This window comes from Mustela lutreola, chromosome 7 (genome assembly GCF_030435805.1).
Source record: "Mustela lutreola isolate mMusLut2 chromosome 7, mMusLut2.pri, whole genome shotgun sequence".
NCBI lineage: Eukaryota > Metazoa > Chordata > Mammalia > Carnivora > Mustelidae > Mustela > Mustela lutreola.
In genome coordinates this window covers 26,051,207-26,072,335 of record NC_081296.1, presented here as the reverse complement: position 1 = coordinate 26,072,335, position 21,129 = coordinate 26,051,207, and the positions used below count along the sequence as shown (strand labels likewise).

The window sequence follows — 21,129 nt, the reverse complement described above, 5'->3', positions numbered from 1 at the left end:
TAGGATGGTAATGACTAATTTAAGAAAATATTGAATAGTTTTTAGTGGTTGACCCATATGCTGTTCCTTCCAGAAATGTATGAGTGTTCCAGTTACTCTACATGCTCCTCAACACTTGGTATTTATCAGTTTGTCGTTCGGGGAGGTACCATGGTATTATTCTGCATTTCCCTGATGAATAATAATATGACAGCCTTTCCATATGTTTATTGATCATTTGGATATCCTCTTTTGTGAAATTCCTGTTTAAGTCTTTTCTCCATCTTAAAAAACTGAGTTGTCTTTTTTTTTTTTTTTTTTAAAGATTTTTTATTTATTTGTCAGAGAGAGAGAGGGAGAGAGCCAGCACAGGCAGACGGAATGGCAGCAGAGGCAGAGGGAGAAGCAGGCTCCCTGCTGAGCAAGGAGCCCGATGTGGGACTCGATCCCAGGACTGGGATCATGACCTGAGCCAAAGGCAGCGGCTTAACCAACTGAGCCACCCAGGCGTCCCCTGAGTTGTCTTTTTATTAATGATTTTTTAGGGGCTCTTTCTTTATTCTGATATGCGTCATTTGCTGAATGTGTATATTGTGAGTGTGTTTTTTCAAGCTGTGGCTTATGGATTCACTTTCTTAATGATGTCTTTTAGCCAACAGTTCTCATGTTTAACAAAGTCTGGTATATTATTCTTTTCTTTTCTGGTTAGGGCTTTTCATGCCCTCTTTAAGGAATCTTTGCCGATTTCAGAGTCATGAAAACAGTCTTCTTTTTTCTATTCTAGAAGCTTGATTGTATTTGTTTTCAGAGTCGAGGTTGATTTTTATTCACAGGTTTATCCAGTGGCTTCAGTACCATTTATTACTGCAGTAGAATCTTTTGTCCTAAACCATTATTTATTTCTGGATATTCACTCTGTTCTTTTGGTCCCTTTGTTATCTGCCCTTGCATTAACACCACATTGCTTTGACTACCGTAACTTACTGTAAGTATATATTGTCTTAATATCAGTAATTTAATTAAATTTTTAAATTTTATTATTATTCAGGATCATTTTGGCTATTCTAGATTCTTTGTGCTTCCATATGAATTTTATATCATCCTTTTCATTTCCTAAAAAAAAATAACTGATTGGGATTTTGATTGGAATTATGTTCATTCTATAGATTAATTTGCAGATAATTGACACCTTGACCACATTGAGTTTTCCAATCTCTGGACATGGAAATTCTGTCTGTTCATTTAGTTCTTTCTTTTCCCTCAGCAGTATTTTATAACTTCTATTTTAGAGGTCTTGCACATCTTTCATCAGTTTATTCCTAGACAGTCTTTTGAGTGTATGTACTCTTCTTTGGCTCAGGTCATGATCTGAGGGTTGTAGAGACTGAACCCCACATCAGGCTCTGCACTGGGTGCCTCTCCCCTTACCCCTGCTTGTTGTCTCTCACTCTCTCTCTTTCAAAAAAAGAAAGAAATGAAAGTTAAAGCTGCAGTAAGCTCCATGTCCACCAGACTATTCCCCAGCCACACCCCATGGCAAAACAACAACAACAACAACAACAACAACAAACCTGAAAATACCAGAGATTGGCAAGAATGTGGAGAAACTCTAACTTGCATTGGTGGAAATGCAAAATGGTACTGCTGCTTTGTAAAACAGTTTGGCAGTTTCTTACACAATTAAACATATGCTTACCATGTGACCTATCAATTCCACTCCTACTTATTTACTTAAGAAAAACAAAAACATACACATACAGAGACTTGTATCTGAATGTCCGCAGAAACCTTATTTACAGTAGTAAAACTGCAGAAAATAAGCTGTAAGCATAATGACATTTCTCGTCATAGGGCATACTTTAAAATCATTCCCAAACACATAAACTGTAAACATGATTAGCAATATTATGCAGAGTGGATTAAAAGTCCATTGATTATCTCCTGAGCCTAGCTTTAAAATAGTCTCTAGTCCAAACAAAAAAGCAAACACAATTTTTAGGATCTTGTTTAATCTGAACATATAGAGGCATCTGACATAGCCACAGAATAATTGCTGTCCTTTGTAATGATCTATTATTTTATAAAGACTTTCTAATTTAGTAAAAATGAAAGATAGGAAAACAACTTACTGAATGGCTGAGACCAGCTATCTACAACCAGATCGAAAAGTTACTCTGCTGAAGAGTAACAATGGAGTACTTTTAATTGATATGAAATGAGTGTTTTTTGTTATTTTAAAATATTATGTTTTATACTTCTTTAACTGTAAGAAAAAATTTTTCTACTTCATTAAAATATGCTGGGCTAGATCTGTGCCAGACATCCCTTAAGTGATTGACAAATGGTGAGAACCTAAGAAACCAGCAACAGAGATCATCTGATTGATACCTTGAAGAAAAAAAAGTTTACATAAACTAAGAACTTTGGTTGAAAGACTCTCTTTTCCTGTCCTGAGTGATTGAGCTGGGGATGCTGTTGATAGGTAGGGAGGAAGAGAAGACAGCTTATGACTTTATGGATACCAACCACTTAAGGTGTTATAAATTACAATTCTCAGCTTTATTTCTGTTTAAGACTAAATAGATCAAAACTAAATTTGCATGCAACATAGCATTCACGCTTATCAAGTTATAAAATGATTCTGCCTCTTAAGTAATAGAAAAATACTTGCCTCTTAAGTTTATCTAGAATGTATAAGGATTTTGGAATTTGTAGTTATAGAAAGTTTATATATACATAATAATATGTAATAACATACATAATATTATATATGACATATATAATTTCAATTACTAATTTTCAAAGAATTAACAGATTATATATACTATATATTATTATATAGTATAAAATAAAGATACTTAATGTGAAAATGAGACTGAGAGTACATTAATCTTTTTTTCATGATCCAGAAAGCTGCACACTTAAAACTGAGGGCACATTAACTACAAATTAACATAAAATGTAATCCCAAATTAAGAAATATTCACTCCTAGTGTTACTTTGCATAGACTTGTGGCCTGTCATGCCACATTTTAGCATTAAATATGTGTTTATCTTAAAGGAGGAATATCACCGACGTAACTTCACAGAAGTGCTCTCTCCCAACATGTACAACAGCAAACTATGGGAGACCTCAGGTCACTGGCAGCATTATAGCGAAAACATGTTTACCTTTGATATTGAAAAGGATACGTTTGCCCTAAAGCCCATGAACTGTCCAGGGCACTGGTGAGTATGAAAAGTGAAGCAGATCTTTGTTGCATAAGAGCACATAGCACACCTCATCACAGCTCTTAATAATACTAGTTTGCTTTTTTGGAGTTAACGGATTCCTTTAATCTGAGGAGTGGTGGATACCAGTCATCTTTACGAAGTTCTTTCACTCTGGGGAATGCATTTACTCTTCAAGATGTGTTTGATCTTGGGCAGGTGTGGAATCTTTGCTAGAAACCATTTAGTTTTTGCGCCTCTTAGAGATGGAATTATATATCAATTTTATTAAAATTATTATATTTGGTTTTGCAAGAGTAATACACTTTAAATATACCTATTTGCAGAACATTTAGTTCTTATATACTGAAAAGACTCGTGAAGTCAAAATCAGTGGGTTACTGGATTTCACAGATTCCAAGATGCCTTCCCACCCACTCTCTGACATTTCAACATCCCTGAAATTAGAATGCATCTTGTAATTGGGGTATCTTAGCTTTATGTCATAACTTCATGGTTATTTTCCTTTCTAGCAGTATATAATACAGTGATACATCTTACAGTCTTGTCTCAGATTTTTTTTGAAACAATGTAGTTATCATAAAGCTGGTGTGCAAATTCAACCCTTTAAGACAAGTATACATCACAATAGGATGTGAACAGACATGAGTTTCCACAAAAAATATCCCAACTGTTGTAATTTTGTATCATCAGCATACATAGTTTCAAGTAAATTGGCCTTATAAGGTAAGTATAAAACCTCTAAGCAAACTGAACAAAATTCTTTGCCCTATTCAGCAAAGACAAAAAGAAGTTCAACCTTATGATGACAGCATGTAAAAAATATATATTTACCTTTAATTTTATGAAAATGGGTGTATAAACATTCATTTGCTCTCTTTTTAAACAGAAGTTGGAACCTAACCTAGAGTCTTGCATTCTCTGTGTTAACTCTTTAACTCAATTTCCTGTTAGGTAATATTTGAAGTTATAATCTGTGATTTCGGCTATAATTATAAATACATCTAAATGAAAGTAGGGAATGAAATTTTGATTTTCATACCTTGGAATAAGGAAGTAGGATCACAGTGGATTAGTGGTGATGGGATGAAAGCCAGGAGTCGTTTTTTTTAGTCTTTTTTTTTTTTCTTCCAGAAGGGTGGTCTTTTATTCGATAGGGAACAATTCTTGAGCGCTTATGGTGCTTGGTGCTAGAAATGCCAAAGAAATTAAGACATAGTCCATTTCCTCAGGGAAATGGGAAAACAGTCCATTTCCTCAGAGTCCATCTCCTCATGAGCAGAGTGGGACAGAAATAGATAGGTAGACAATCAGTTATGAAAATGTAAGTTCAGTGTCAAATTAGTGGCATGTTTGGGGTGATCTCAGAGTCTGAGGAGAGACTACCAGGCCCCATTTAGGGAAGTATCTAGGAGGGCTCCACTTAGACTTTGTGGGGCACCTGGGTGGCTCAGTCATTAAGCGTCTGCCTTGGCTCAGGTCATGATCCCAGGGTCCTGAGATCAAGCCCCGAATCAGGCTCCCTGCTTGTTGGGAGGCCCGCTTCTCTCTCTCCCACTCCCCCTACTTGTGTTTTCTCTCCTGCTGTCTCCCTCTCTCTCTGTCTCAAATAAATAAATAAAATATTTAAAAAGAAAAATTAGCCTTTGAAATGAACTGTACATAGTAAATGGAAATTCATTTGGTGAATAAGAATAGGGAACAGAATTTCTGAAAGAGATAATAGACAGAGTTCTTTCTCAGAGTGCTGCAGTGGTGTAAATTCAATAATTGCTAGAAGATTTTTTTTTTTTTTTTTGAGAAAGAGAGAAAGTGAGCACAGGGAGGAACAGCAGGAGAGGGAGAGGGAACCCACATTGGGGCTCAGTCTTACGACCTTGAGATTATGACCCAAGCTGAAATCAAGAGTCAGATGCTTGACCAACTGGGGCACCAAGGAGCCCCTGAGGAATTTTTTTTTTTTAAACTGGTGATCTAAGAACCAGAATAAGGTCTTTACAAATCTTGAGGCTTAACTGTAACTTGTTAATATTTAGATAATCACTTAATCTTTTCTCTGCTGAGTAAAAGCTGTGTGTTGCTGCATCTTTTCTAGTCTAATGTTTGCTCATCGTCCACGATCATGGAGGGAAATGCCTATCAGATTCGCTGATTTTGGAGTGCTTCATAGGAATGAATTGTCAGGAACTTTAAGTGGCTTAACTCGAGTTCGGCGCTTCCAGCAGGACGATGCCCACATCTTCTGCACAGTAGAGCAGGTAATACAGGGTGAAGCATGGTCAACATAAATTCAGTGTGTTGCTCTGGATGCATCTCTTAGTTTCAGAGTCGCTCTAAAGTAATATGTCTGTTCTCATCTCTGAGGTCTTCTTCAGCTCTGACATTTTTGATCCTCTAATTTGGTAATAGATCTGTAATTTCTTATGATTTTATTATCTTTTCCTATCAAATTTCTTCCATTTTATTAACTTAAATACATTTATTGGAATATTTTAAGATATTTGGTAGAATTTTGTTTTTTTCTGTTCATTTTTCAGTATTGCCTAGAAGTGAGATTTTATTTTTTCAGGTTTTCATGTCAGTTTAAATAAAAATTGCCATGAAAAGAGTCAACTATCAAATTTGATTTAATAGCTAATTGACCTGCTTGACCTAATTGACATTCATAGAACACTTCAACCAATAACAGCAGAGTATACATTCTTTGAAAATGTACACAGAATATTTACCAAAATAGACCATATTCTGGAACTAAAGGAATTATCAATAAATTTAAAGAGATTCAATTCATACAAAATAACATTCTCTGGCTGTAGTGGAATTAAAGTCAAAATCAGTAACAGCTATCTGAAAAACTCCCAAATATTTGGAAAGTAAATAACACACTTCTAAATAATCCATGGATCAAAGAAGAAATCAAAGGGGGCAATTAGCAAATATAATATATCAAAAGAAATGATGGAAATACAATATATCAAAATTTATGGGACAGCATTAAAATAGTACTTCAAGGGACATTTGTAGCACTACATGCCTGTATCAGAAAAGAATAATGGTTTCAAATAAGTAACCTCAGCTTCCACTTTAATAGACTAGAAAAAAAATACCAAATTATATCAGAAGTAAGCACAAGAAATAAAATAACAGCAGAAATCAATGAAATAGAAGAAAAGAAAAATAATACAAACCTCCAGTAACAACCAAAGTCTAGTTCTCTGAGAAGATCAATAAAGTATAAACTTTTTTAGTCAGACTGATCAGGAAAAACAAGAAGATACAAATTAAAAATACTAGAAATGAGAGATATGACATTACTTCAGATTCTATAAATAGTAAAAGAATAGTAAGACAATATTATAAACAATTTTATGCCAGTAAACTTGGCAACTTAGATAAAATGGACAAATTCTTTGAAAGACAAACTACAGACTCACTCAAGAAGTAATAGATAATCTGAGTACTCTTCGTCTATTAAAGAAATTGAATTGGTAGTGAATGGCCTTTGCACAGAGAAATCCCCAGGTCATTACGGAATCCCTGGGGAATTCTACCAAGCACTGAAAGAAAAAGTAATATCAATTCTTCATATCCTTGCCAGGCATTAACAGAGACCTCCCACATACTTCATAGTGTCCGTGGAGAAACCCTGTGGGCCTAGACTTCCACCCTCTTCTGGCAGTAACAAGGTGCCTCTCCTAGTCCCTGTCTGAGTGCTGTTGGAGGAGGTCTAGTGGAGAGATAGGACTTTTACTACCACCCCACAGCAATGAGGCCATGCATTCAATGTGGTCAATAATGGCCATGTGAGGAGCAGTAACAAGATACTCCTACCTCACCCTGCCAACATGTTATCAGAGGAAACCTAGTGGGGAGCCATAAATCCCACCATCACCATCAGTAATGAGGAGCTCCTACTTTCATGGGTCCCCAGTAGAAAACCTAGACCCTCTATTCCTATTTTGCAGTAACCAGGAAGTACTTCACCCCCCCTGTTGGAGCAGAATCTATGGAAGCCAGCTACAGAGGCTTAAATAAAATGAAAGGTCTTATAACATTTTATCCAAATTTTAAATTTTATAAATCAAAAGTCATTCATGCCAAGAATTAGGAAAATCTCAACTTAATGAGAAAGGACAATCTACACTAATGTGGAGATGACAAAGATATTAGCATTATCTGACTAAAATTTTAAAGAAGCCATCATAAGAATGTCTTACCAAGCAAGTACAAATACATTTGGAAAAAAATGAAAACATAGCCTCAAGGAAGAAATAGAAAATCTCCGGAAATAAATAAAAGAGGGGTGCTTGGGTGGTGGCTCAGTTGGTTAAGTGACCAACTCTTGGTTTTGGCTCAGGTCATGATCTCAGGATCCTGGGATTGAGCCCCACATTGGGCTCCATGCAGGGTGTGGAGCCTGCTTGAAGATTCCCTCCCTTTACCTCTTCCCCTGCTCTCTTTCTCTTTCTCAGATAAATACGTCTTTTAAAAAAAAGAAATAAAGGTATAAAGAAGAGCCAAATGAAAATCTTTGAACTGAAAAATATAACAACTGAAATAAAACAGTGGGTGGATTCATGAGTAGAAAGAAGGGGACAAAGAAAAGAATCCATGAACTTGAAGGCAACCATAGAAATGACCCAGTCTGAACAACAAAGAGAAAAGAGACTGGAAGAAAAGTGAACACAACTTCAGAGATCCGGGGGACTAAAAATGTCTAATATTTATGTCAACAAAGTTCTGGAAGAAGAAGGGAATAAGGATAAAAGTGAAAAGTACTCGAAGACATATGGCTGAAAACTTGCCAAATTTGGCAAAAGACATAAGTCTACAGATTCAAGAAGCTGAGAAAACTCTAAAACAGATATGCCCAAAGAAATCCGTATAAAGATAAAGCATAACCAAACTCCTGAAAACTAATGACAAAGAAAATTTCTGAAAGCAGTGAGAAGAAATTGACATTATCTTTAAGAAAAGTTTTTGTTTGTTTTGTTTTGTTTTTACACAAGAGCAGATTTCTCACCAAAAGCCACGGATGTCAGAAGGAAGTGAACAACACTTTTCAAATGCTGAAAGAGCTATCAATCCAGAATTCTATATACAGAAAAAATACCCTTCAGAAATGAAAGGGAAATCAAGACATCAAGCCTATCTTAAAATAATGGCTATTGGAAGTTCTCTAAACAGAAAGGAAGTGATTAAAAAAGGAGTCTTGGAACATCAAGAAGGAAGAAAGAAAAATCCTAAAAGTACAACATAATTTCATTTTCCTTTTGAGTTTTCTGAATTATGCTTGATGGTTGAAGCAAAAATTATAACACTGATATGGTTCTGACCATATGTAAGAGGAAATGTGTAAGGAAATTATACTATACGTGGAGTAAAGGAGGTAAGGTTCCTATACTCGAATTGGCAAAATGATGACGTCAGTAGGCTGTTATGTAATACCTAGAAAAACCACTTAAAAAAGATACACAGATATATGCTTAAAAATAGACAAAATGGAATTCTAAAAAATATAACATTAAGTCAAGGAAAAGCAGGAAAAAGAAAACAGAAATGAATAATAAGACCATACAAGAAGGAAACAATAAAAACAACACAAAAGACAAACTTAAATCCTAACATTTTAAATGTAGATGGTTAAAATAAACAATTAAAATGGAAATATATTAAAATGTATGGAGCACAGCAAAAGCAGTGCTAAAAAGTAAAGAGATAGCACTAAATGCATATATTATAAAAGCAGAAAAGTCTCAAATCAATATCTAGGCTCTCATCTCAAGACCTAGAAAAAAAGAAGGGCAAAATAAACCCAAAATAACAAGGAAGGCTGGGTTAAAGACCAGAGCAGAAATCAATGAAACTGAAGACAGAAAAGCAATGGAAAAAAATAATGAGACAAAAAACTGTTTCCTTAAAAAGATTTAGAAATTGGTAAACTTCCTTCAAGACTAACAAAGAACAAAGTTGGGAAGACATAAATTACCAATATCAGGAATCAATAGGGGATATCACTAAAGACCTTGAAGACACCAAAAACGTAATAAATCACTATAATAAACAACTGTACAGGTCACCTGGGTTGTTAACTGAGTAGGTCACCTGCTCAGTTGTTAGGCGTCTGCTTTCAGCTCAGGTCACAATCCCAGGGTCCTAGGATCAAGCCTTGCATTGGGCTCCCTGCTCAATGGGAAGCCTGCTTCTCCCTCTCCTACTCCCCTGCTTGTGTTCCCTCTCTCTCTGTCACTCTCTGTCAAATAAATAAAATCTCAAAAAAATAAGTTTACTATACATAAATTAGTTTGATAACTTAATTGAAATGTACTAATTCCTTGAAAAGCACAAACTACCACAAATCACCTGATAGGAAATAAATCATTTGAAAAACCCCATCACTATTAAGGAAATAGAATTTGTCATTTAAAAATTCCCCCAAAATGGAATCTCCAGGCTCAGGTTTTTTTTCACTAGAGAATTCTATTGAACATTTAAAGAAGAATTAGTACCAAGTCTATACACCCTGTTCTGAAATAGGAGAGAATACTTCCTAGTTCATTTTATGAAGCTAGTATTAACTGATACTAAAACCAGACAGAACCACAGATCAGCATCCCACATGAATACAAATGCAAAAGTCCTTAATATACTATTAACAAATAGAATTCCACAATAGATTAAAATAATTACACATCATTAACACTTAGGTTTTGCCTTCAGGGATGTGAGGCTGATTCAGTGTCAGAAAATCTGTCAATGTAATCTACTGTATGACAGGCCCATTGGTGGGAATATAAAATTCAACAACATTTGGTCATTTTCTTAAAAACTTAAACACACACCTACCATATGACCCAGCCATCTTACTCCTTTTTTCCCCCCAAGAGAAAAAGAAAGCCCACGTCCATGCAAATACTTGAACAAAAAAGTTCATTGCAGCTTTATTCAAAATAGCTGAACTATTGGGGCGCCTGGGTGGCTCAGTGGGTTAAAGCCTCTGCCTTCGGCTCAGGTCATGATCTCAGGGTCCTGGGATCGAGCCCCACATCGGGCTCTCTGCTCAGTGGGGAGCCTGCTTCCTCCTGCCTCTCAGTCTACTTGTGATCTCTGTCTGTCAAATAAAAAAAATAAAATCTAAAAAAAAAAAAAATAGCTGAACTATAGAAACAACCCTAATGCCCAGTAATAGATGGATGTAAAAAGTAACTGTGGTACATGTACCAATGGAAAACTACTCAGCCATAGAGAGGAATGATCTATGGATACACATAACATGGGTTTATCTCAAAAATAATTATGCTGAGTGAAGAAAGCCAGCCACAACTAGAGCATGTGCTGCGTGATTTCACAGATGAAAACTCTGAAAAAGTCAAACTGGTCCGTAGTGACAGAATGCAGATCCTTGCCTGTGCCCCCCGCCCCTTCCTAAAGGGCTCTAGTTTTGTTGGCCCTATTCTGTTTGCATTTAAACATGCCTCCTTTCTCCCCACCCCCATGGGCCCTACCTCTGATCCCGCTGCACTCTCTGGGACCTCATTTATGTTCCATAAATCCTTAATTTTCTCTGGCCCCTGCCTGCCTCTAGCCTGATCACTTACCACCCTTCTGTGCCCTCTTTCCTGTCATACACAGCTCAGTCCCATGGCAGCTTCCAGTGGCTCCCTGGTTGTAGCCTGCTCCTCTGTCCTCTGGGTCCTTACTCTTAGTATTTCCTCTGCTCCAAAAACTGTGCCCTAGCTTTCCATTGAGAACTCTTAACTTGCCCTCTGGCTGCAGTTTGGCTATCACTTCCTCTGGACAGCGGCCCTTCCCCCTATTGTGTGGCACTGCTCATGGTGAGGTCGCCTTGCCTGTTTTTCTGTCTCCCTCCTGCCCCCGCCCCAACACTGGACTGGGAGCTGCTTGTAGCCTGCTCACACCTGACATATGGTGGGCATTCCCTGAATATTTGGTTAAGGAGTAGAAGAACAACCAAAACAGTGTCACCAACTATACTGTAAAAACATGCTTTATTTTTAAATTTAATTTAATTTGGTGTTAACTCTAGAATATTTTGTTTGCTCTCATTTCAGATTGAAGAAGAAATAAATGGCTGTTTGCAGTTTTTGCAATCTGTTTATTCAACATTTGGCTTCTCCTTTCAATTAAATTTGTCAACAAGGCCTGAAAACTTCCTAGGCGAGGTTGAGATATGGGACGAAGCTGAAAAGGTAGGGGGAGACAAAGTGCACACCTTCCTTTCTGGGAGCATGGAAACCACCGGAGTGACCGCAGTTACCTTGCGTGAGGCAGATGTCATGCTTTGAAATAGAAATGTTTAAATTGGAAGTTACGGGGTAAATATACAGATTGTAGAATGTGGCTGTCCAGTTTTATTCCTAATAGTGATAATAACAACACATTTGTTTCAAATAGTATAAGGTTTATATCAGGTCTTTGTTTGTACTCTTCCAGTGCCAGTCACTAACAACCACTTTTTTTCCTAAGTTTTAAAGGAATCCTCTAATTTGCAGGCACTCTTGGTGTGTGTGCAGCTTGTTTTAACCTGTTGCCTATTGAGCCGTCTTAGTGTGTCTCATAGATATAGATGCACACACCGATGCTTGAATCCCCTCCATAGTCACAGCCTCTGGTGCCATCTTCTCTCTAGACACAGAGACTCGCCTGTCACATCTCAGCTTTGGAAAACCAAGATTAAGGAGCTCATCATGCTTCTTTCTCTCTCTCCCTCTCTCTCTCTCTTTTCTTCTTACTAAATGCAAAAAGAATACAGTACATTTCCTGCATCAGTCTTTATTTGAAATGAGGATGGTATGGCCAGACACCACAGGAGTGCCTAAACCCTGACCTGCCTGTTAGTCCACCTCTTCATGGAATACTGGTGGATGCTGATCACACAGATCTTTTAAGGACTTAAGAATCAGAGGAATACTGTATTGAGAGTGTGACAGTTTTCTGTTAGGTACCGAGGCAGGCAGAGACTGGGTAGAAGCAGTTTCAGCTTGAGATCTAATTAGGGCCTTCTCCTCCCCTCTGTCCCATGCCCATCCTAAAGGCACCTTCTTCCAGATCTGTTGCATGGAGGAAGAAAGTCAGCCTAGATAGTGTTCTGCTGCCAGCCATATGGAAGTAGGAAGAGCAAAAGAGGGCACAGAGCTTGACTCTGGAACATCTTTTGCCTAGTTTCAAAGCTTAGCTCCATGAGTGAATTATAGAAGAAGCATTTAGGTCTGAAAAGGTGATGATGAAGATGGTGGTGATAACACCTACTGCATAAGGTTCTTGCGGGCTTAAGTGGAATAATTTATGTGAGGAATTTGTCATAGTGCCAGGCACATGTAAGTGTTAAGGAACTGTTATGTATTGTTATTATTTATTTTTTTTAAGATTTTTTTTTAAATTTATTTAGTCAGAGAGAGAGAGAGCGAGAGCGAGCACAGGCAGACAGAGTGGCAGGCAGAGTCAGAGGGAGAAGCAGGCTCCCCGTGGAGCAAGGAGCCCGATGTGGGACTCGATCCCAGGACGCCGGGATCATGACCTGAGCCGAAGGCATCTGCTTAACCAACTGAGCCACCCAGGCGTCCCTATGTATTGTTATTATTATTATTTTTTGTTATTTTTTTATTAATTTTTAAATTTTTAAATAAATTTATAATGTATTTTTATCCCCAGGGGTACAAGTCTGTGAATCACCAGGTTTACACACTTCACAGCACTCACCATAACACATACCCTCCCCAATGTCCATAACCCTACCACCCTCTCCCAATCCCCCTCCCCCCAGCAACCCTCAGCCTGTTTTGTGAGATTGAGTCTTTTATGGATTGTCTCCCACCCGATCCCATCTTCTTTCATTTTTTCTTTTCCTACCCCCCAAACCTCCACGTTGCATCTCCACTTCCTAATGTGTGTTGTTATTATTAATAGTAGTAGTATTATCATCATTATTATCACTCCATACATGGAATGCAGGGGGCCAAAAAAGTGAGTGGACCAGTTGTGGGCCTGGCACGGGGAGAATGGGCTGGGCTGTCTCACAATCTTTTTGCTCTCTTTTAATTCACTGATTGTTCCCTCAGGAGATGGGAATCCTTCTACTCTGGGGAATTTCTCCCATATTATCTACCTCTGATCTGGGAATCAGTGAGATCACACACACACACACATTAAAAAAAAAAAAAATTTTTTTTTATCTTCAGATGTCTCAAATGGTTTGAAAGAGATAGTAGTTAAGTCAGCCCCAAGGCCACATTGTTCCTGGGTCATCAAATCACTGTTATCTTATTTCTTATCTCAGATTGTGTGTAGTTATGGAACCCAGCAGAACTCACTAGAGAGCTGTGCAGTGTAACCATCAGATGATAGCTTGTCCAAATAACCAGAATGTCAGGAGCAAAAAATTCCCTAGATTTGAATGACATGAGTCCTGTTTCCTAGTAAGTTTCATCAAGAAATCTGTGACCTGAAGAAAAGCCACTTTTTTTGTGTGAAAATTAAAATCCACAAGATATAGTTTAATGTTCCAGCTCTCCAATTTTTTAATTTAACCTAAACTCGGCTATAGGGTCCCCTCTCACAGAAATGTGAAGGGGATCTTGGGCTGCTGCTTCAGCAGACCTGATCTGGCCTCTGCCCCTGGAATCTATGTAAATCCACCTGCTGCTTGGAGTTGGAATAACCCCTCTCCAAATCTCTCCCACATCTTACTTTTCCAGCATTCCAGTGAGTCATTAAGCTCTCTAAGAACATTCCAAGCCCACACCCACAAAATTTCAAGCAAATTGATACGTTTAAAGCCCAGCATGTACCACAACGTGATATTGGAAGCCAAAGACTTGGTTTACCTGGGAAAGGATATCCAGCCAGAAGAGGAGAAAAGGAGATATTGATTTCTCCTCTACTAGGGTGCAGGCAGTATCCACAGATGTTAATTACAGTGGTTCAGTCTCCCGTATCTTGCATAAACCAAAGGCTTTCTTAGCCTTGGCTGTTCCTATCAGGCCGTGTGATTACTGTGTCCTCAGAGGCCCAGTGAGGATCAGTGCCCTTTACTTTATGCTTTCCCCCTAAAACTGGCCCTTCTTTGGCTTTTTAATTCCCTGGGAGACTTCTAAATTCTCCCCATCACTTAGTTGCCTTCTCCAGCACAGCCTCATTTTCTCTGGGAATATATCCCGGTATGCAGAAGCAGCATAAGGCAGAGGCTAGCCTCCCAGCCTGTGAAGTGAATCTTTGATGGTGGACTTCTCCAGTCCTAGGTAGAATGCAAGCTATTCTAGTAGTATCAGGCCCATGAGGGAGCCTCCTGGGATCTCAGCCAAGACCAGCACTCTAACTGAGATCCTGGAGAAGCCTGCCAGGACGCCACAAGTCAGCTTTCTTGATGACTCTGGCTTCAGCCCCCAGGCACCACCACTGCTTTGACTTCCCTGTCAGCAGTCTACTACCAAATGTCAACCCCTTCATGGGCACAGATAGATTGAGGTGATGACAAGACTTTGGATACTGGTTTGGCAGTATTCTGGCCAGGGACTTAGGAATGCCCAGATGCTTCCCAGGGAAGCTATGTCCATAGGAAATAGCCAAAAGACTCAAAGACACTTACATTAATACTTATACCCAAACACCATCAGTTCTGAGGGTTTTCGCTATAGGCTATCGTTAAAGAATTTATGTGGCTTAGGCTGAAGATCAAAGTGGGCCTCCTGTTCCTACCCGCTATAAAACATAAAGGATGCCTCTCCCCAGCTACATGTACAGAGGTATGGAAAAGCAAGAGACAGTGGCAGGGCCCTTCCCCTTGGCTTTCTTGCCTACCTAAACACAGATGGAAGGGAGGACACACAGTGGATAAAGGAGAAGGATCAAAGTCTTCATGCCTTTTAATGAGTGGAGGCCTCACCTATGAAGAGCTGGGAAGTGTGTAGGCAGAGGGGGCCTGCATTGGTTTCCCTCAACACTTGTCTGGAACAAGTGTAACAGCTTAGTACATTGTCTTTTAATTTTTCCAGTTACAGTGTGTATGAGAGCAAGTACTATCTTAATCATCATTATGTAGTCCCTGCTCAGTAACTTATTGGATATAAAACACACCCAACAAGTAAATGTTAAGCTAAAATAGAATATAATTAAGATTTGTAATAACTTACTTTTTTGAGTTATGTGGCAAAAAATAGAGAGTACAATGACGTATAAGTTTTAAATGTTCTCTTCTTAAAAAAAAAAAAATAGCAACTACAGAACAGCTTGGTGGAATTTGGAAAGCCATGGAAGATGAACCCAGGAGATGGAGCATTTTATGGCCCTAAAGTAAGTAGATTGTATGCCTCAAAAAGAGTAAAATTTAAAGGAAAAATGAAAGCTGTCTTTAAGCAAACATCATTTAATTTACAGATTGATATAAAAATCAAGGATGCTATTGGCAGATATCATCAATGTGCCACAATTCAGCTGGACTTCCAACTACCTATTAGATTTAATCTTACATATGTTAGGTGAGTAATTGAATATGACAAGTAATATAGTACTAATATGACAATCATTTGTCATTTGAGCATTAGCAATGCAAAAATAAACATCAATACATAGACCAGTAAATATCTAGTACTATATGTGTGATATACTCATATATTTTTTATACATACTATTTTCTTGAGATTTTATTTGAATTCCAGTTAGTTCACGTACAGTGTAATGCCAGTTTCAGGGGGTACAAGTTAGTGACTCAAACTTTCATACAAAACAGCTCAGCAACAACAGTGCACTCCTTAATCCCCATCACCTACTTCACCCATCCCCCTACCCTGTCCCTTCTGGTAACCATCAGTTTGTTCTCTACTGTTTCTTGATTTGTCTGTTTCTTAATTTGTCTCTCTTTCTCCCCCCCACCCCTTTGCTTGTTTGTTTTGTTTCTGTAATTCCATGTATGAATGTCTGTCTCTGACTTATTTCGCTTAGCATAATACTCTCTATCTCCATTCATGTTGTTGCAAATGGCACGGTTTCATTCCTTTTTTGTGGACGAATAATATTCCATTGTATATATATATATCACTTCTTTTAAAAATTTTTTTATTTATTTGAGAGAGACAGAGAGAGGGAGCACAAGCAGGGGCAGAGGCAGAGGGAGAAGCAGACTCCCCACTGAGCAAGGAGCCTGACACCAGGCTTGATTCCAGGACCCCAGGATCATGACCTGAGCTGAAGGCAGACATTTAACAAACTGAGCCACCCAAACACCCCTTCCTACTTCCTCTGTATCCATTCATTGATCGATGCACTCTTTGGCTGTTTGCCTAGTTTGGCTATTGTAGATAATGCTGCTGTAAACATCAGGGTGCATGTAGCCTTTTGAATTAGTATTTTTGTATTCTTTGGATAAATACCTAGTAGTGCAATTGCTGGATCATAGGGTAGTTCTATTTTTAACTTTTTGAGGAACCCCCATACTGTTTTCCATAGCAGCTGTACCAGTTCGTATTCCCACCAACAGTTCCCCTTTCTCCATATGCTCTCCATTACCTGTTGTTTCTTGTGTTGTTGATTAAGCCATTCTGACAGGTACGATGTAGTTTTGATTTGCATTTGATTTCATTGTAGTTTTGATTTGCATCTCCTTGAAGGTGAGTGATATTGAGCATCTTTTCACGTGTCTGTTGGCCATCTGGATGCCTTCTTTGGAAAAATGATGATTCATGTCTTCTGCCCATTTTTAAAATTGGATTACTTGGTTTTTTTGTGTGTTGATTTGTATGAAAATTCTTTATGTATTTTGGAGACTAACCCTTTATTAGATACATCATTTGCAAATATCTTCTCCCATTCAGAAGGCTACGATTTAGTATTGTTTCCTTCATTGTCAGAAGCTCTTTATTTTGATTTTGCCCAATAGTTTATTTTTTATTTTATTTCCCTTGCTTCAGAAGACATTTCTAGAAAGAAGTTGCTATGGTTATTGTCAAAGAAGTTATTGCCTGTGTCCTCTTCTGGGATTTTTATGGTTTTGGGTCTGACATTTAGGTCTTTAATCCATTTTGAATTTATTTGGTGTAAGGAAGTAGTCCAGTTTTTGTTTTTTGCATATAGCTGTCCAGTTTTCCCAACACTGGTTGTTGAAGAGACTATCTTTTCCCCATTGGATGTTATTTCCTGCTTTGTTGAACATTAATTGACCATGTAATTGTAGATTCGTTTCAGGGTTTTCAGTTCTTTTCTATTGATCTATCTGTTTTTGTTCCAATATCATACTGTTTTGATTACTACAGCTTTGTAATATAACTTGAAGTCCAGAATTGTGGTGCCTCTACCTTTTTTTCTTTTTCAAGATTGCTTTGGCTATTTGGATTCCATACAAATTTAGGATTGTTTGTTCTAGCTCTGAAGAATGCTGTTGGTATTTTGGTAGGGGTTGCATTACATGTGCAGATTGCTTTGGGTAGTATGGACATTTTAACAATATTTGTTCTTCCAATCCATGAGCATGGAATGTCTTTCCATTTCTTTGTGTCACCTTCAACTTCTTCAATCAGTGTTTTATAGTTTTCAGAGTACAGGTCTTTCATCTCTTTGGGCAGGTTCATTCTTGGGTATCTTATTGTTTTTGGTATAGTTGTAAATGGGATTGATTCCTTAATTTTCTCTTGTTTTATTATTAGTGTATAGAAATGCAACAGATTTCTGTACATTGATTTTATATCACACGGATTTGCTCAATTCATGTATCAGTTTTAGCAGTTTTTTGGTGGATTCTTTGGGGTTTTCTACACAGAGTATCATGTCATCTGTAAATTGTGAAAGTTTTACTTCTTCCTTGCTAATTTGAACGCCTTATATTTCTTTTTGTCATCTGATTGCTGAAGCTAGGACTTGCAGTACTATGTTGAATAAAAGTGGTGAGAGTGGACATCCCTGTCTTGTTCCCGACTGTGGAGGAAAAGCTCTCAGTTTTTTCCCATTAAGGATGATATTAGCCATGGATTTTTCAAATATAGCCTTTATGATGTTTCTCTAAATCTACTTTATTGACAGGGTTGTTTTTTTTTTTTTTTATCATGAATGGGTATTTTACTTTGTAAAGTGCTTTTTCTGCATCTATTGAAATAATCACATGGTTCATATTCCTTTCATTAATGTGATATATCATGTTGATTGATTTGTGAATATTGAACCACCCTTGCAACTCAGGAATAAATCTCACTTGATTGTGGTGAACAATTATTTTTTAACACATTGTTGGATTCAGTTTGCGAATATTTTATTGAGGATTTTTGCGTCTATGTTCACCAGAGATATTAACCTATAGTTCTCTCTCTCTCTCTCTCTTTTTTTCTTTTTTTTTGGTGGTATCTTTATCTGATTTTGTTATCAGAGTTATGCTGGCTTCATGGAGTGAATTTGGAATTTTTCCTTCCTTTTATTTTTTTGAGGAATAGTTTGAGAAGAATAGGTGTTAACTCTTCTTTAAATGCTTGGTGGAATTTACCAGTCTAGTACTGGACTTTTGTTTGTTCGGAGTTTTTCATGACTGATTCCATTTCTTTGCTGGTTATCAGTTTGTTCAAGTTTTCTATTTCTTCCTGTTTTAGTTTTGGTGATTCACATGTTTCTAGAAATGTATTCATTTCTTCTAGGTTGTCCAATTTGTTGGCATATAGTTTTTCATAATGTTCTCTTATAATTAGTTATATTTCTGTGGTATTGGTTGATATTTCTCCTCTCTCACTTGTGATTTTATTTATTTAGGTCCTTTCTCTTTTCTTTTTTTTTTTCTTTCTCTTTCTTTTCTTATAACCAGAGGTTTATTAATTTTATTAATTTTTTAAAAAATCAGTTCTTAGTTTCATTGATCTGTTCTATTGTTTTAGTTTCTATATCATTTATTTCTGCTCTAATCTTTATTATTTCCTTCTGCTGGTGTTAGGTTTCATTTGTTGTTCTTTTTTTCCAGCTCTATTAAGTGTAGGGTTAGGTTATTCATTTGAGATTTTTCTTGCTTCTTAATGTAGTCCTGTATTGCTATAAACTCCCCTCTTATGACCACTTCACTGCATCCCAAAGATTTTGGACACTTATGTTTTCATTTTCATTTGTTTCAATGTATTTTTCAATTTCTTCTTTTCTTTTCTTGTTGGCCCATTCATTTTTTTAGTACCATGTTATTCAACTTGCATGTATTTATGGTCTTTCCAGACTTTTTCTTGTGGCTGAGTTCTGTTTTCACAGCATTGTGGTCAGAAAGTGCATGGTATGATTTTGATCTTTTTAAATTTGTTGAGGTCTATTTTGTGACCTAATATTTGATCTATTCTGGAGAATGTTACATGTGCACTTGAAAATAATATGTATTCTGCTGTCTTAGGACATAATGTTCTGAATATATCTGTTAAGTTCATTTGCTTCTGTGTGTCACTCAAAGCCATTGTTTCTTGTTCTGTTTAGATGATCCATCCATTGATGTGAGTGGGGTGTTAAAGTTCCATAATATTATTGTGTTATTATCAATGAGTTCCTTTATTTTTGTTGCTAATTATTTTACATATTTGGATGCTCCTATATTGGGTGCATAACTATTTACAGTTGGTATATCTTCTTGTTGGATTGTCCCCTTTATGATTATACAGTGTCCTTTGCCTCTTGTTACAGTCTTGTTTTAAAGTTTAGTTTGTCCAGTGTAAGTATTGTTACACTGGCTTTCTTTTAACATCTATTTGCATGATAAATGTTTCTTCATACTCTCACTTTCAATCTGCAGATGTTTTTAGGTCTAAACTGAGACTCTTGTAGGCAGTGTTTGATGGTTATTTTTTTTTAATCCATTAGGACACCCTGTGTCTTTTGATTGGAGCATATCGTCCATCTACATTCAAAGTAATTATTGATAGATATGTATTTATTGCCATTTTATTATTTGTTTTGTGGTTGTTTCTGGAGATTTTCACTGATCCTTTCTGTCTTTCATGTTTTGCTGATTTTGTTTAGTGATATATTTGGATTACTTTGTCTTATTCTTTACATGTTTATTTACTGGTTTTGATATATGATTACTATTAGGTTTGCATATAACCTCCTCTGCATATAGCAGTCTATATTAAGTTGATGGTCGTTTAAGTTTGAACCCATTCTTTTCTCCTCTCCTCCCCATGTTTTAGGCACCTGTTTTAGACATAACCTTATTTTCTGAATTCTTTGATTTTTTTTTTTTGTTGTTTTACAGAAATACTCATTTTACTGCTTTCGTGTTTCCCACGTTTATACTATCACTTTTGGTCTCTCAAAGAATCCCCTTTACTATTTTTTGTAGGGCTGGTTTAGTGGTCATGAACTCCTTCCGTTCTTGTTTGTGAAACTTTTTATCTCTCCTTCTATTCTGATGGGGTCTTTACCTGGTTTGGGGATCAGGGTAATACTGTCTTCATAAAAAGAAGCTTTCTGGAAGCTTGCTTTCTGTTTCTATTTTTTGAAACAGCTTCAGGAGAATAGGTATTATTTCTTCTTCAAATGTTTGGTAGAATTCCCCAGGGAATCCATCAGGTCCTTGGCTTTTGTTTTTTGGGAGGTTTTTGATCACTGCTTCAATCTCATTACTAGATATTGGTCTATTCAGGTTATCGATTTCTTCCTGATTCAGTTTTGGAAGTTTATATGTTTCCAGGAATGCATCCATTTTTACTCAGCCATGAAAAAGAATGAGATCTTGCCATTTGCAACAACATGGGTAGAGCCAGAGCGTATAATGCCAAGCAAATAAGCCAGTCAGAGAAAGACAAATACCATATGATATCATTCATACATGGAAACAAAAATGAACAAAGGAAGAAAAAGAGATAAACAAAAAACAGACTCTCGATTATTGGAGAATAGATGGTTACCAGAGGGGTAGTGGGTAGGGGATTAAGGGGATAAAGGGGATTAAGAGTCACA

At 37.1% G+C, this 21,129-nt stretch overlaps 1 protein-coding gene across 3 annotated transcripts in view; it reads left to right on the top strand.

The window, feature by feature from the left end:
• TARS3 (threonyl-tRNA synthetase 3) overlaps nt 1-21,129 on the top strand; it is a 61,254-nt gene that overhangs the window by 31,667 nt on the left and 8,458 nt on the right. For all 3 annotated transcript variants that reach the window (XR_009355332.1, XR_009355331.1, XM_059180176.1), the window contains exons 10-14: nt 3,041-3,207; nt 5,306-5,468; nt 11,283-11,420; nt 15,442-15,519; nt 15,604-15,704. Coding sequence is in view for 1 of the 3 variants with exons in the window: in XM_059180176.1 (XP_059036159.1) it covers nt 3,041-3,207; nt 5,306-5,468; nt 11,283-11,420; nt 15,442-15,519; nt 15,604-15,704 (647 nt within the window). In the remaining 2 variants the exon portion in view is untranslated. The remainder of the gene's footprint in view (nt 1-3,040; nt 3,208-5,305; nt 5,469-11,282; nt 11,421-15,441; nt 15,520-15,603; nt 15,705-21,129) is intronic.